This window comes from Dendrobates tinctorius, unplaced genomic scaffold (assembly GCF_039654945.1).
Source record: "Dendrobates tinctorius isolate UK_male_01 unplaced genomic scaffold, ASM3965494v1 ptg000125l, whole genome shotgun sequence".
Lineage (NCBI taxonomy): Eukaryota > Metazoa > Chordata > Amphibia > Anura > Dendrobatidae > Dendrobates > Dendrobates tinctorius.
This window is the reverse complement of record NW_027361793.1, coordinates 15,154,903-15,170,449: the sequence shown is the minus strand read 5'-3', so window position 1 is coordinate 15,170,449 and position 15,547 is coordinate 15,154,903. Positions and strand designations below refer to the sequence as shown.

Sequence of the window (15,547 nt, the reverse complement as noted above, 5' to 3'; positions counted from 1 at the left end):
ATAAAATGTTGAGCATTTTAATATTACATATTCTGCACTGAGCCTCCAATATAGCCCAGAGCTGTATACATAATTCTGTTGATTGTTACTTGAAACAGTACAAAGTCTGGTCACAAGTGGATAGTTGAGCTCGCATAGTCCAGCTTACATTTTGCTGATGAAAGAAATGTAATGCAATGCATTTACAAAATCATTCAACTTTCTATATGCATTATATATGTATCTAAAGTAAGAAAATTGAAAACTAAGTATTTTTGTAAGTAGTCTTAGTTAAACATATCCAACAATTTTGTGGCGACATGGATGTCATGGCTTCTAGATTTCCAATCAAATAAAGAAAGTTACAGAAAGTGCAAAGGCCTCAGGATCTATGGAGGTTTTAGAAATAAACTTTCCATCCCACCGGTCAGTGTTTTATCAAAAGTCCTGATTACATAATATTCACCCAATTTATTGGGAAAACCATATTAGACATATTTTTATATTTTGTCAATCAAGACAACAGAAGGTTTAAAAGACTAGAAAATTGAGGCTTAATGACACTGGCTGACCCGCGGTCGTAGTCATCAGCAGACTGACTATGTAGAAACCGATTGGCAGTCGCTTAACAGCCTTTTTTTTACAGACCGACTGAGCTTCCGATGCACACAGAATGACGCTCATAGATAGTTCTTGGAAGCAAATTGACTGTTTATACACAGAATGATGTGCTGCCTACAACAATGATTTTTAAAATAGCTTAAGAATCATTCCGCCAGTGTTTTGCTTGTTCACGGAGTTAATGTCAGCTTGTTAATATTGCTCGATTATATTCTGGCAGTATAATTGCACCCCAAGTCTCTGAAGTTATTATAGAAGTGCATAAGCAGTCAACACCATTTTCTGATTGGCATTGTGGTCAATGATAAGATAAAGGTGGTCATACACCTTAAGGGGGTTTTACACATAGCGATATCGCCAGCAATATCGCTAAAGCGCCACCGATTTGGTGACGCAGCAGCGATATTGCTAGCGATATCGATATGTGTGATACTTACCTCCGACCGGCTCCCCTGCTGTCTGTCGCTGATCGTGCGAGATCGGTCAGCTCCATTTCTCGTCGGGCGCTTCCTGCTGGGCTTCCTGCTGGCGCCGACGAGCGACGCGTGAACGCGGGCAGGAGGACGTCAGGATCGCCGCGTCTGAAAGGTAAGTAACGACCGCTGCTGTGTCGCAACGTCGCTGTGAGATCTGCCTGTGTGGCAGCTCACTAGCGACCATTTAGCGATGCACCAGCGATCCTGACCGGGTCGTATCGTGGTCGGGATCGCTGGTGCATCGCTAAATGTAAAGGGGCCTTTAGATAGATGTCATCTGAATGCTTGTTTAGCTGACAGATATTTCCCCTCACACCTACCCCCATACACATGAACACTTGTTTTGGCCAAGCTTACATGTGTTTTTGAAGGAAATAAGCCACTCCTCTGATTGTCGCTTATGTCCTTTAAAAACAAAGGATCAACCATGCTGAAATCTAACATCTGGTGTTAAGGTAAAATTGGGGGAAAGTTTCCCAGAATACAAAACCTCACACACCAACTACGAATAAGGCAGTAAGAAAAAAGATGTCTGTAGAGCCGACCTAACAGGACATGAACACTTGCAAGACATGTCTATATTATTAAATATTTCTATTTCCAATAATGTAATTTAATGTATTAATAATTTAACAACTTGCCACATTGTCATCAATGCATAGCTGTAATTGGTAACACCTAGTTAGCAATTTGTTCATTAACTACTGGGAGAAATAACAGAGAAACACAGAGATGTATACGAAAATAGTCCAGAATTGTTACTGCATGTGTAATAAAATTATTTACTAAAACAGATATTTGATGAAAGGGAAATTATCTCTTTAAGTCTCTTGTGTCAGTTGAGATCTTAAGGCCCCGTCACACACAGCGATCTCTAGCAAGATAGCTGATTTTGTGATGCCACAGCAATCTCGTGATGGGGATCAGCGACCGGCCCCCCTGCCGGGTATCGCTGATCGTGCTCGATCGTCCTGGGCCATTTTTTGATCGCTGGTCTCCCACTGGCCAGCACACATCGCAGCGTGTGGCAGCAAGAGACCAGCGATCAGCGACGCTGGACGCTGGTTTCTAATGTAAACATCTGGTATCCAGTAGCCGCGGCTCTTGGATACCCGCTGTTTACCTTGGAAACCGGCATACACGCTGGTTTCCAAGGTAAACAGCGGGTATCCAAGAGCCGCGGCTCCTGAATACCCGATTTGTACATTAGAAACCAGCTTGCTCGCTGGTCCTGATCGCTGGAGGGGCTGTCTATGTGACAGCTCACCAGCGATCAGCCTAACGATGTCCCAGCGATCCCATCACATCGTTATGTGTAATGGGGCCTTTAGTTTCTCAATGCCCTATATGTAAATTATGTCATGTTGCCATGTTTGTAGGAGGCAATGTATCTACAATCTAATCTGGCAAACCTGTCTATTATGCCCCTATAAAAATTAAATTTTAAAATATTCTGTGAGTTTCAGGCCCACATTGCCTGGTAGCGTCACAGAGAGGAGGCCGACAGTATGAAGTGACCTACAGTCCTGCAGCATGGTTGGCATGGGCAGTAATTCATTATGCAACATTTACAGATTATTTTGCTATGTAAAGTCATTTAGTATTATCCAGCTGTAAAACACTCGTCCTTGTACCTACAAGACAGACAAGACATGTGACATGTGATTACATGTCGCTCTAAGGCCGCCTACATGAACCTTTCAGTGCTGATCTCTCTTGTATAGAGACCATTGTTCTTCTGTACCTTCTTTAATGTCAATCATAATTTCCTAGAACCTTGAGCCCACACACCTGTATGAATTACAATTACTTCATCCTGTAACACTTCTGAATCAATAGTTTATTTTTACTCTTTTCCAAGGATTTGATAAACATGTTTACTGGCATATACCATGAAGTCTTGGCCATGTGTCCTTATTATTACAGACACTTTTGACCATACTTTGAATCAGACATTTGTGGTAAGATGCTGAACAAATGACAACATTCAGCGAGTCTCCACCATGTCGCTACGAAAAGGGCTAAATATTTCAGTAAATGAAGTGATTATTTTTCTAAACTTGAAGATTCGCATTCGAAGTGTCGCATTGTATGTTAGAAACACGTATATCTGCACAGAGATTGAAGCTTCAGAGACTGGGAGTTCTGTGGAAACTGTTTGGGTAAGAATACAAGGACAGAACAATGGAAAGGACACCATTGTAGGCATTTACTACAGGCCGCCTGTGCAAGCTGAAGATATGGATGAACTCTTTATGCATCAAATGGCCAAGTTCTCCAAAAAATATGACATAGTTGTCATGGGAGATTTCAACTATCCAGACATTTGTTGGGAATCTCTCTCAGGCAAAACTAACAGGTCAAGGAAATTCTTATCCTCTCTTGCTGACAACTTTATCTTCCAAAAGGTAAGGGAGAAAACAAGGGGAACTGCTACCTTGGATCTAATCCTTATAAACAGGGAGGAAATGGTTGAGGAGGTAAAAGTGGCTGGGACCCTAGGAGGTAGTGACCATGCTATTTTAGAATTTTGGATAACTAGAGGCGGAAGACCTGTGAAGACTCAGACGTCAAGGTTAGATTTCAGAAAGGCAGATTTTAAGGGATTCAGAAAGAGAATTCGAGGGATCCAATGGCTGGATATCCTAAAAAACAAAAATGTCCAGGAGGGATGGGAAATCTTGAAAAATGAAATTCTCAAAGCACAGTTGTTAACAATTCCAAAAAGAGGGAAGAATAGGAAGCATTTAAGGAAACCAGGATGGATGAACACAGAACTTAAGCACATGCTAAAAAGGAAGAAAAAAATGTTTATAAAATGGAAAGAGGGAGGCATATCTAAAGAAGAATATAATGCTGTCTGCAGAACCTGCAGGGCACAAATCAGATTAGCTAAAGCTGAAAATGAATTGAGGCTTGCAAGAGATGTCAAAAACAATAATAAAGGATTTTGGGGATATGTCAAAAGTAAAAGAAAAAAGTCAAAGATGCTATAGGATTTTTACAGGATGAAAATGATGAAATGGTAAGACAGGATGTTGAGAAGGCTGAACTTTTAAATTCCTATTTTGCATCTGTTTTCTCTCAGAAAGGAAATGTAACATCAACTGTTATTCACTGTCCTATTAAGGGAATAGAAGAATCCAGGATATCTATAAACAGAAAGATAGTGAGGAAACACTTAGCTAACCTAAATGAATTCAAGTCTCCAGGTCCAGATGAATTACACCCCAGAGTACTGAAGGAGATAGCAGAAGAAATTTTTGAACCCCTCTCCATAATCTTTGAAAATTCTTGGAGAACAGGAGAAGTGCCAGAAGACTGGAGAAGAGCAAATGTTGTTCCTATCTTCAAAAAGGGGAAGAAGGTGGACCCAGGGAACTATAGGCCAGTGAGTCTGACTTCTATACCAGGAAAGATCTTTGAACAAATTATTAAACATGTATGTCAATACCTGGATAAGAATGATGTGATTAGACAGAGTCAGCATGGGTTTGTAACTAATAAGTCATGGCAGACTAACTTAATTTCCTTCTATGACGGTATCACTGATTGGGTGGATCAAGGAAATGCTGTAGATATAGTATATCTTGACTTCAGCAAAGCATTTGACAGTCTCTCATACAATCCTTATTGAAAAAATGACTAAGTATGGAATGGACAAGGCAACTGTTAGGTGGATTCATAACTGGCTTAGTGATCGGACCCAAAGAGTGGTCGTAAATGGCTGCACATCCAGTTGGAAGAATGTCTCAAGTGGGGTACCACAGGGCTCTGTCCTGGGCCCTGTATTGTTCAACATCTTTATCAACGATTTAGATGAAGGAATTGAGGGTAAACTGATTAAATTTGCTGATGACACAAAGCTAGGAGGGATAGCTAATACTAGAGAAGAGAGAGAGAGGATTCAAAAAGATTTAAATAAACTGGAGAAGTGGGCAGCAACTAACAGAATGGTTTTTAACAGGGAGAAATGCAAAGTACTACATCTGGGCAATAAAAATGAAAAAAGCATATATAGAATGGGAGGAATAGGGCTAAGTGACAGCACATGTGAAAAAGACTTGGGTATACTAATAGATCACAGACTGAATACGAGTCAACAGTGTGATGCAGCAGCAAAAAAGGCAAATGCAATTCTAGGATGTATTAACAGAAGCATACAGTCTAGATCACGTGAAGTCATTATTTCCCTCTACTCCTCTTTGGTCAGACCTCATCTGGAATATTGTGTCCAGTTTTGGGCACCACATTTTAAAAAAGACATCAACAAACTGGAGCAAGTTCAGAAAAGAGCGACCAGAATGGTGACCGGTCTGCAAACCCTGTCTTATGAGGAAAGGTTGCAGGATTTGGGAATGTTTAGTTTGCAAAAGAGAAGCCTGAGAGGAGACTTAATAGCTGTCTACAAATATCTAAAGGGCTGTCACATTGTAGAAGGATCAACTTTATTCTCATTTGCACAAGGAAAGACTAGAAGCAATGGGATGAAACTGAATGGGAGGAGACACAGATTAGATATTAGAAAAAACTTTTTGACAGTTAGAGTGATCAATGAGTGGAACAGGCTGCCACGAGAAGTGGTGAGTTCTCCTTCAATGGAAGTCTTCAAACAGAGGCTGGACAGACATCTGACTGGGATGATTTAGCGAATCCTGCTTTGAGCAGGGGGTTGGACCAGATGGCCCAGGAGGTCCCTTCCAACTCTATGATTCTATGATTGATCCACTACTTCAATGAATGTTTACAGCTTTCTGTATCTAGTAATACACCAATCCTGGTGCCACATGATAAACTTGATCAATCGGATCCATCACAATAAATGTGACAGAAGTTCTATAAGAAACCAATTCCCTGTGCAGAATATAGAAAGCATTTTATTATTCCATTAACAACAAAATGGCACAAACCCTTTGGTCCTTCATCCTTTCTAATGGTAGGCTCCTTCTTTGGGTCATATATACTGCAGTCAGTTCCTGCCCATGTAGAACTGCATATACATGTGGCTTCATTGCTGCAAACCTGAAAACACGATCACATAGGGTTAACAGCATTAGAGTGTATTTGTATACATGTTAGTTAAATGAATGAATTACATTTTAAAATGATTTTTTTACATTAAAATTTCCATTAAAATGCCCTAGAATGGATCTCACAGCACTGTGTGTGTGTGTTTAAAGTTTATATCAAAGTTTAATTTGATTTTCAAGTTCAAAACTTGATTAAATCATTTCATGTGCCCTTTTTCTGTTACATTCTGCTCTCCTACATAGCTTCAAATTTCTTACTGTTCACACAGGCATTGAGACAAACATTAGTATTCTGGAGGTCAATATTTTTGGCTGCACTCACTACATATGACAGCCCTGGTAGCATCTACATGTTACTACATTATCAGCATTTAAAGGTAACCTGTCACCCAAAAAAACTATTAACCTGAAGATATGGGGTTAATCTGCATTAGCTTTAGTAACCTGCCCAGCACCTGCACTTAGTTGAATGCTGTAGGAAGAAAATGAACTTTATTCCCCCGGGCAGCATTTGGGTTTCAGTCAAGGGGGTCGGCGCTGGTTTAGTCACGCGGTGGCTGTAACTGCATCCCTGGCCCTGATTGACACTGGCTCTGCATTAGGACTGGCTGCCAGTCAGGGCCGGGGGCCCAGTGACTAAACCCTTGCTGGTGCCACCTCCGTGACTGAAACTCGAATGCTGCTGGGGGGAATAAAGTTAAATTTCACCTCGTAGTGTTCATCTAAGTGCAGGTGACGGGCAGGTTAATAACACCCAAATTAACTCCATATCACATTTTTTCTGGTGATAGGTTCTCTTTAAGTAAATCAAGAAAAAAGGGCAGCACTACCAAAATAATACAGCAGGTGCAAAACCTATTCAGCAGTGTCCAAACAGCCAAAATGACAAAAGGAAAAAAAATAGGCAGCACTCAAATTAAATGTGAAAAAGTGGATACTTTACTGATCCTCAGATGGCAACGTTTCAACGGTGACCCGTCTTTGTCAAGCAATGTGCTCATAGTCAATACAGACTTAAATAGTAGTAACACATGTGTATAAAATTCCAATGATTAATCCGTTTTACATATTCAAAATAGCCATTGTCATAGTAACGTTTACAAGTGCTCCATTAAACATATGTGCATAAGACCAAAGATCTAGAATACAAAGTGCAACAGTGCATATACAGCGCTTTAAAAAGACTCAACTTGCCTATAAAACTGATCATGACACAACCTATGAGGGTACTAAGGCTTATATAATTAAAAAAGTTAGTATACTTTACTTATATCTTTGCAGCTCTCTGTCAATGCTGGCTACTAGCTGTGGTCAGTGTTGTTCATTACCGCCCAGCTCCAACAAGTGACTCATCACTGCATGGCCGATCATTGCAGGGTGCCTGAGCATGCTCACTAGACATACTGTTCCGAACTGCCATTTTGCTTCAGGGCATTACAGCCCTTATGCTAAAATGCTTATATTGGTGCCTGGGGTTGCGGTTTTTACACCTGGAATGGTCACAAACCTTAGAAGCACCCGTCAGGGTGACAATGTGGCTGTGTTGCTATTTTAACAAGAGATGACAACATCACAGTCTCTCTTTACAGCATTAACCAATCCTGAATACCCTTCACCACCAGAGGTCACTCTTTATGCAGTTCCCATTCACTCTATTACACACATACCAGGCATTATTATACTGCAGTGAAATCACCATAAAAACTCATTCTATAGAAAAATGAAACATATACATCTTATCTTAATGCCTCTTATTAAGTACCCTTCATAATCTTGTAGTCACGAACAGGATTCACGGAGCCCGGTGTCCCCGGGTCCTGTGTGCCAGAGACTGTGTTTTGTGCCATAGACTATTTGTGCAAATTGCCGCCATTACCCCGCTGCTTGACGCAGGCGGGAAGCAAGAAGGGGCGGGCCATCATGGGCGGAGCCACCCGGGGAGTGCGAAAAGTGAAGTGCCGCATGGGAAGAGGCCAACGCACGAGAAGTGAGAAGCTGAGCCCTGCAGTCCAGGCGTCCCACAATTGTCCAGCCGGTGGAGCGGTAACCGGTTAGCCAGCGCAACCCAGGGCCTTGCAAACGTTAACTAGGGGGGAAGAGAATATCTGAAGCAAGAGCAAATGCAGCGGCGGACACTACCGCAAACCCCACAGTGCCACAAGCTGCAGGGCTCAGCGCAGCTGTGGCTTCCATTGCACCGCTGCCTCCACAGCGCCGCAAGAATCAGCACCCACCGCAGCAGTCCCCATAATGCCGCTGTCCATGCCCTATATACCGGGAGCAGCCTGGCTACCGCAGTACTCAGGGGAGTCACATACCCTGAGTGAACTTAAAGTGAGACTGTGCAGTTTGTTTGAGGTGTATCCTCTGTCTGAAAGCCAGAAGGTGAACATCCTTATTGGGCAACTAACGGATGCAGCGCAAAGGGAAGTAAAAGCCTGGCAGGACACTGATAAAGAGACTGTTAAAAAGATCCTGGCTAAGCTAAGAAGCACCTTTGACACCTGCACTGTAGCTGAAATAAAGATGAGATTCTTTGGGTGTAAGCAGAGAGCGCAGGACAGTATACGGGACTATGCTCTCAACCTGCAGGAGGCGCTGCGAGCCATAAAGCAGATTGATCCTGACAGTGTGAAAGATGGAGACCGACTGTTAAAGGAGCAATTTAATGAGGGCCTCCTATCCAGTACCCACAGAGCACAGCTGCGCATCATAGCCCTACAAAACCCTGACCTAGACTTTGCAGACTTCAAAGACAGGGCTATTCAAGTGCTGCATGAACCAAATGTCAGCCGTCCAGCGCCCCCTAGGTGCCCAGCGATCACATACCATCAAGAAGCAGCATCTTTCCCTCTCAGCCCAGTGGAGGCTGATGCACAGACTCTGGACAAAGACCCATCAGCCGAAATGCGTCTTCAGGTCCAGGAGCTGACCAAAAATATGGCTGCACTTGCCAAAACGGTGCCAGTCCTTGCAGGTGTCATCAAAAGAGAAGATCCAGCTGGCCTCTAGTCCAGAGGATGTCCCATGGCTATGGAAGAAGAGGATCCCGCCATGCCGAGGGAGAGACAACGATCACTATGACCAGAAAGGACGTCCCATCTGTCGTCACTGCAACAAGGCAGGCCACATTGCAAGGTTCTGTTATTTAAACGAGCAACCCCTGGGGCAGAGGGACAACCCCCAGGAGTAAGACCACAAGGCGAGCCAAGTATGTTGGAGGGCGCCCGGTCCTCCCAGTGGTGATTGACGGCATCCCCATGAACGCTTTGCTGGACATTGGCTCTCAGGTGACAACTATGCCATATATCCTTTACAAGAGGTATTGGGATGACTCTGAACTTACCCGTGGCCCAAGTGATGAACTGACAGTAGTTGCCAGCAATGGTCAGTCTTTGCCGCAAGTTGGATGTAAAGAGATTACAATTAAAGTGGGGTGAGTAGAGATAAAATCTCAAGGTCTGATAGTTGTAGACATTGATCGACGAGAATGTAACTCAATGATGACCCTTGGTACTAATGTGATTGAAAATTGTCTTGCCGAGGTTATTGTTTTGTTGAAACAGGTGGCTGAGACTGTTGGTTCCAGTGTACGAGTCCTGCAGAAGGAGATCAAGGCCCTGATGCAAAGACAGCAGGTAGAACTGTCTGGCGGAGAAATTGGCAGCGTCAGAGTGAGTGATTCTTTCCCCATTGCGATACCCGCCAGATGTGAAATGCTAATTTGGTGTCGGCAGCCATAGGCCTCAGAGGAAAAGATTACCAAGCATTGGTAGAGCCAGTGTACTCTGAGAGCTGGCCCACTGTCCTGAGAGCCAGAGGGGTAGTTGATGTCCACAAAGGGAGAGTACCTGTACGCCTCTTGAATTGTGGGGAGGAGGAGGCCACAATACCTCGGTATGCCACAGTTGCTAAGCTGCTTACTGTCAGTAACAATACAATACGGGCAGCAGAGCCCTTGGTCTCATCCGACCAGGTGGAGGACAATGGCTCTGTAAAGCAGCTGGAGGAGTGGTGTCAGCAGCTGCAGGTGGGAACTGACACCACCCCTTCATACCAAAAGAATGGGGTTTACCGAGTGACTCAGGAGTATGAGCGGGTATTCAGTAAACACCCTCTAGACTTTGGGAAGGCAAAAGGGGTTCAACACCATATCCCTACTGGAGATCATCCACCCATTAAAGAAAGGTACCGGCCTATACCCCCAACACAATATCAATGTGTCAAAAGTATGTTGTGAGAAATGAAGGAAGCTGGGGTGATCAGAGACAGTTTTAGCCCCTGGGCAGCTCCAATAGTCTTTGTGAAAAAGATAGATGGTACCATGAGAATGTGTGTTGATTACAGAAAAATTAACAGCATTACACATAAGGATGCCTACCCATTACCCAGAATTGAAGAGTCATTAGCTGCACTTAAAACTGCTAACTATTTTTCCACCTTAGATCTCACTAGTGGGTATTGGCAGGTTCCCATGGCAGAGGCAGACAAGGAGAAAACAGCGTTTACCACCCCAATGGGTCTCTGCGAGTTCAACTACATGCCATTCTGCATCGCCCCAGGGACATTTCAACGGCTAATGGAATGCTGTCTTGAAGACAAGAACTTTTGAGACAGTCCTGTTATACCGTGATGAAGTCATTGCTTTCTCCAAGACTTATGAAGACCATCTGAAGCACCTGGCTGAGGTGTTTGAAGCCTTGTCCAACTTTGGCTTGAAAGTGAAGCCATCCAAATGCCACCTCCTGAAGCCCAAGGTACAGTACCTCGGTCATGTAGTGAGTGCAGAAGGTGTGGCAACAAATCCTGACAAAGTCACTGCCATCCGGGACTGGCAGAAGCCCAGCAACCTCCATTATGTACGTCAATTCCTCGGGCTGGTAGGCTACTACCGAAGGTTCATCAAAGGCTTCACTGAGATAGCCACACCTATGAAAAATCTTCTGCCCAAGAAAGCCAGGAAGAAGAGTCCCACATTTGAATGGAATGAGGAAATGGAGAGGTCCTTCACTCGTCTGAAGATCGCTCTCACAGGAGATGAAGTTCTGGCCTACCCAGATTATGACCAATCATTTGTTTTGTATACTGATGCCAGCAATGTGGGACTGGGAGCAGTACTGTCACAGGTACAGAATGGCAAAGAAAGAGTGATCTCCTATGCCAGCAGGAAGCTTCGTCCCACTGAAAGGAACCCTGACAACTACAGTTCCTTCAAACTGGAGTTCCTCACCATAGTCTGGGCTGTGACTGAATGATTCAAGCATTACCTAGCTTCAGCCAAGTTTACCATCTTCACGGACAACAACCCGGTGACTCACTTGGAAACTGCAAAACTAGGTGCACTGGAGCAGCGATGGATGGCCCGGCTGTCTAACTATGAATTTACCATCAAGTACCGAGCGGGGCACAAGAATGCCAATGCCGATGTCCAGAACACCCAATATGCCAGATTCAGGTGAAGACCCTGAAGCACGTGAAGAAATAGGTTACCTGCCTTCCACCGGCCAATTACAGCCCAGCATGCTCAAGGAGTGAGAAACAGATGATCTATTGTGAAAGAGGCCACCCTAACCATTGCCTCATCATGACTGGGCAGAAATGCATGATAGCGACCCCGCAGTCCGCCTGGTAAAGGAGCTACTGTCACAAGCTGACTCAAGCCCAAGTCCAGATGCTCCTGAAGAAACCCAGCAGTTGTGGAAGGAAAGAGGCAGGCTGTACCTCTATGAGGGAAAGCTGTGCCGGAGGAGTATCAATGCCCGCACTCATGAGTTGGTCTGGCAAGTGGTAGTCCCAAAGAGGGAGGCATCAATGGTCTTGGAAGCATACCACAATGGAGCTGGACACTTCGGATGGAAGAAGCTGGAGGCCTTGCTCCGGGAGAGATTCTACTGGGCTGGTATGAGGAAGGCCATTGAAATTTGGTGCCGGAAGTGTGGACAATGTAACCTGCGCAGAAAGGACCGTAACAGCCAGCGAGCTCCTTTGCAGCCAATAATAACCAAACAACCACTCGAGTTGGTCACCCTGGACCATGTGAAGCTGGTCCCAAGCCGTTCAGGCTACATTTATGCTCTTACCATCATTGACCACTACTTGAGATTCCTGGTAGTCGTGCCTGTCAAGGATCAAACAGCCAGGACAGCAGCCAGAGCATTCCAACAGCACTTTTGTCGACCACACGGATACCCCGAGCGAGTGCTTACAGATCAAGGTCCAGCCTTTGAGGCGGAAGTGTTCCAGGAATTCTGTAACTTGTACGGTTGCAAGAAGATCAGGACAACACCGTACCATCCACAGACCAATGGCATGTGTGAAAAGATGAACCAGGTGCTGATCGACCTACTGAAGACCTTGCCTTTGGAAGAGAGGAATCTGTGGCCAGAAAAGTTGCAAGATCTGGTAGACCTCTACAACCACATTCTTGTGAATTCCACCAACTGCACTCCAGCCTACCTAATGAGAGCGAGGCCTGGCAAGCTGCCTATTGATTTGGATATGGGAGTCCTTACACCTGAGATGATGTCACCAGATGCTGACTGGGACACAGAGAGGCAGCAGCAGTATCGAAGAGTACAAGAGTGTGTAGAAAAGAGTCTAGCTCAGGCAAGACAAAAACAAGAAAGGCACTACAATCACCATGCACCTGCAGTTCCCTTGTCACCAGGAGAAAACAAGTCCTAAAAAAGAAGAGGAGGATGCATAAATAAGATGACCAATGGGAAGCTGAACCCTACACCATCTTACCATCAAACTTCGATAACACCAAGGTGTGCCTTATCAGTAAGGATGGGGGAGAAACCTCAGCAGCAGTATCAAGGGATCATTTGAAATTGTGCCCTGATCATTTAAAAGAATGAATGGAAGAGCAAAACAACATCCAACCCATAGAGGAAGAAGAAAAGGTCAGCACTGTACTTGGAGAATTCCCAGCAAATTGGACTTGAGCAAATAATGCCATAGTGGTGCCAGTTTTGACCTTTCCCCAACTGGAAGTACAAGAAGAAGTGACTCAAGAGAACTCTGAAAACCAGTAAGTACAGGTAGCGGATGCCATACCAGCAGTGGAACAAGAGAATTCTCACCCTGCCAGTGGTGAATCTGTCATGCCCACAGTGAGTAGTAGTCGTCCTAGGAAATCTAGCATCCCTGTGCTACGCAGAACCAACAGTAATGTAGCCAGTACAACACACACTACACCAGTAGTAGTTAATACAAGGCATCCAGTAAGATCCCCAACAGCACCAGTGCTACGTAGGTCTGTCCGTAGTACCCAAAGTATACCACCCATAAGGTTTCGTATATAAATAAGTAATGTGAATGGTAAACTGAAAATATGCAACTTTTCAAGCTTATGTGCCTACAGAGACTCTGTAAGAACTCTTTTGAACAGTCTTGTTTGTGTTTTTGATGGACAATTGGGCCACAGGACTATGTGTGGTCAAAGCTAACTTGTACATAGTTACCAACTGTTCAGGAAATGGACCATGGACATTGACGCATGGACTTATCGTCATCAGGACTATTTTTGAGCTTTGGTTTTTGTAATTTTCATATTTTTGAAATTTTGTTACAGTTACAATTGTTAATTTGTTAATATGTTTTACATGTTTTTCTTCAGTCCGGGAGTACTGAAATGCACTAGGGGGGAATGTGGCGCCCGCAGGAGTATGGTCGCCACAGTGTCATAACCTTCCTCCTAGGGAGTGTGATGTCATGCTTGGAAGCAATAAAGGATCTCTCTGGCAGTTAACCACAGCACACAACACAGCTTCCACTCCAGACCAGCAGAGGGAGCTCTGAACCCAAAACTGGGGGAAGAGCTGCTCTCTGGGGGGCCAGGAAGGGGAAATTGGGAGTTCATGTGAAGAGGGCAACATGTGTGGACGTGAGGAGAAGAGCTGGGAGATTGAGCAGAGAGTTCAGGCTCATTCCCAGCTATAGCGCATGATCTGGAGCCCGGTCTCCAAGGCTGTATGGACACTGATGGTCCTGCAACAGAAACCGTAGGAATAGGAAGCTGTAAATGCTCTATTCCCACATAAGACTCTGAGGCACAACAGCGACGTGTGAGCCAGAAGAGAAAGGCTACAGCTGTCTGCCATACGAGGGAGTTCTAAAGAGGATAAGCAAGTGGAACTTGTGTAACACAGTACTGCAAGTACCTAAAACTAAGCGCTAGGAAGGAGACTACACAACCCCTCTGCCTAGAGAGATTCCTAAGTTGCTTCCAGGCCGGCCAGCCTCTGTTCCATCTGTAATCTGGAATTCTGGACTGCATTTGCCAAGCAAAGTAAAGGTAAATAAACTGCACCCTGTTGTGTCCTTGCCTTCTTCCTGCAACCTCTCCAGCACTGCTACATCTCTGTGCCAAACACTACACCCTCTTCCTCAACACCTTCCCTCTTCAACTACTCTGCCCTGGAACTACAGCCCTGCCTGTGGAGGGCTACATCATCATTGCTGCACCACACCATCTGTCCCAGAGGATCTGTCTGCAGCGTCGGCTTAACACCTTCATTGCCGAACACCACAGGTGGCGTCACGAATCATTCACTCTTAAACTTTATTCCATCACTTAATCCCTTTTACATGGGCGCCCAGGGCCACAGACCGAGTCACCGCTGCTGTGATATTCCGCTTTGAGAGACCAGCCCGGTACTGAGTACCCCACAGCCCTGGGAGGGCAACCTATACACATCGGGTTTCTAAGCGCCATGCGGCGCTTAGAAACCTGATGTTTACCTTGGTTACCTGCTCCAGCTCGCTGATCGCTGGTCTCCCGCCTGCCACACGCAGCGATGCGTGCTGGCCAACGGGAGACCAACGATCAAAAAAATGTCCAGGCCATTCGAGCACGATCAGCGATACCTGGCAGGGGGGCCGGTCGCTGATAAGTGTCACACACAGAGATCTCACTGGTGAGATCACTGTTGCGTCACAAAACTTGTGACTCAGCAGCGATCTCGCTAGCGAGATCACTGTGTGTGATGGGGGCTTTAGGCTAGGCTCACACCATACTGCAACAACAAAATGGATGTGAATGCCTATTTAGATGGAGTTTGAGGACATTATCCTTCATTGTACAATAAGAGTATAAGTCTGGATGCTGTTTGTAACAGGACAATAAGGCTATGTACCCACGTATGCAGAAAATTCCTGATAGAGATGAGCGACTTTGCCTTTTTTCGGGTCTAGTCGGGTTTCATGAAACCCGACTTTCGCAAAAGTCGGGTAGAACGAAATCGGCCGATTTTTGTGAAAAGTCGAAGGCCGACTGAAACACGAAACCCAATGCAAGTCAATGGGGAAGCAAAGTCGGCAGGGAGTGCAGGAGAGGAAACACACCTACAGTGCCCCTTTTGAATGCTAAAAACATCAATTCTTATTACTGAAGCATTTCAACCTTAATTTACTTAATAATACTAGTTACGCACTGAA

General features: G+C 44.7%; 1 protein-coding gene across 8 annotated transcripts in view; it reads right to left on the bottom strand.

Annotated features, from left to right (window-relative positions):
- ADAM23 (ADAM metallopeptidase domain 23) overlaps positions 1–15,547 on the bottom strand; it is an 889,186-nt gene that overhangs the window by 104,019 nt on the left and 769,620 nt on the right. For 7 of the 8 annotated variants that reach the window (XM_073541893.1, XM_073541894.1, XM_073541897.1 and 4 more), the window contains exon 24: positions 5,987–6,098. The exons of the other annotated variant lie outside the window; for it this stretch is intronic. In XM_073541893.1, the coding sequence (XP_073397994.1) occupies positions 5,987–6,098 (112 nt within the window). The remainder of the gene's footprint in view (positions 1–5,986; positions 6,099–15,547) is intronic. 8 annotated transcript variants of the gene reach the window in all.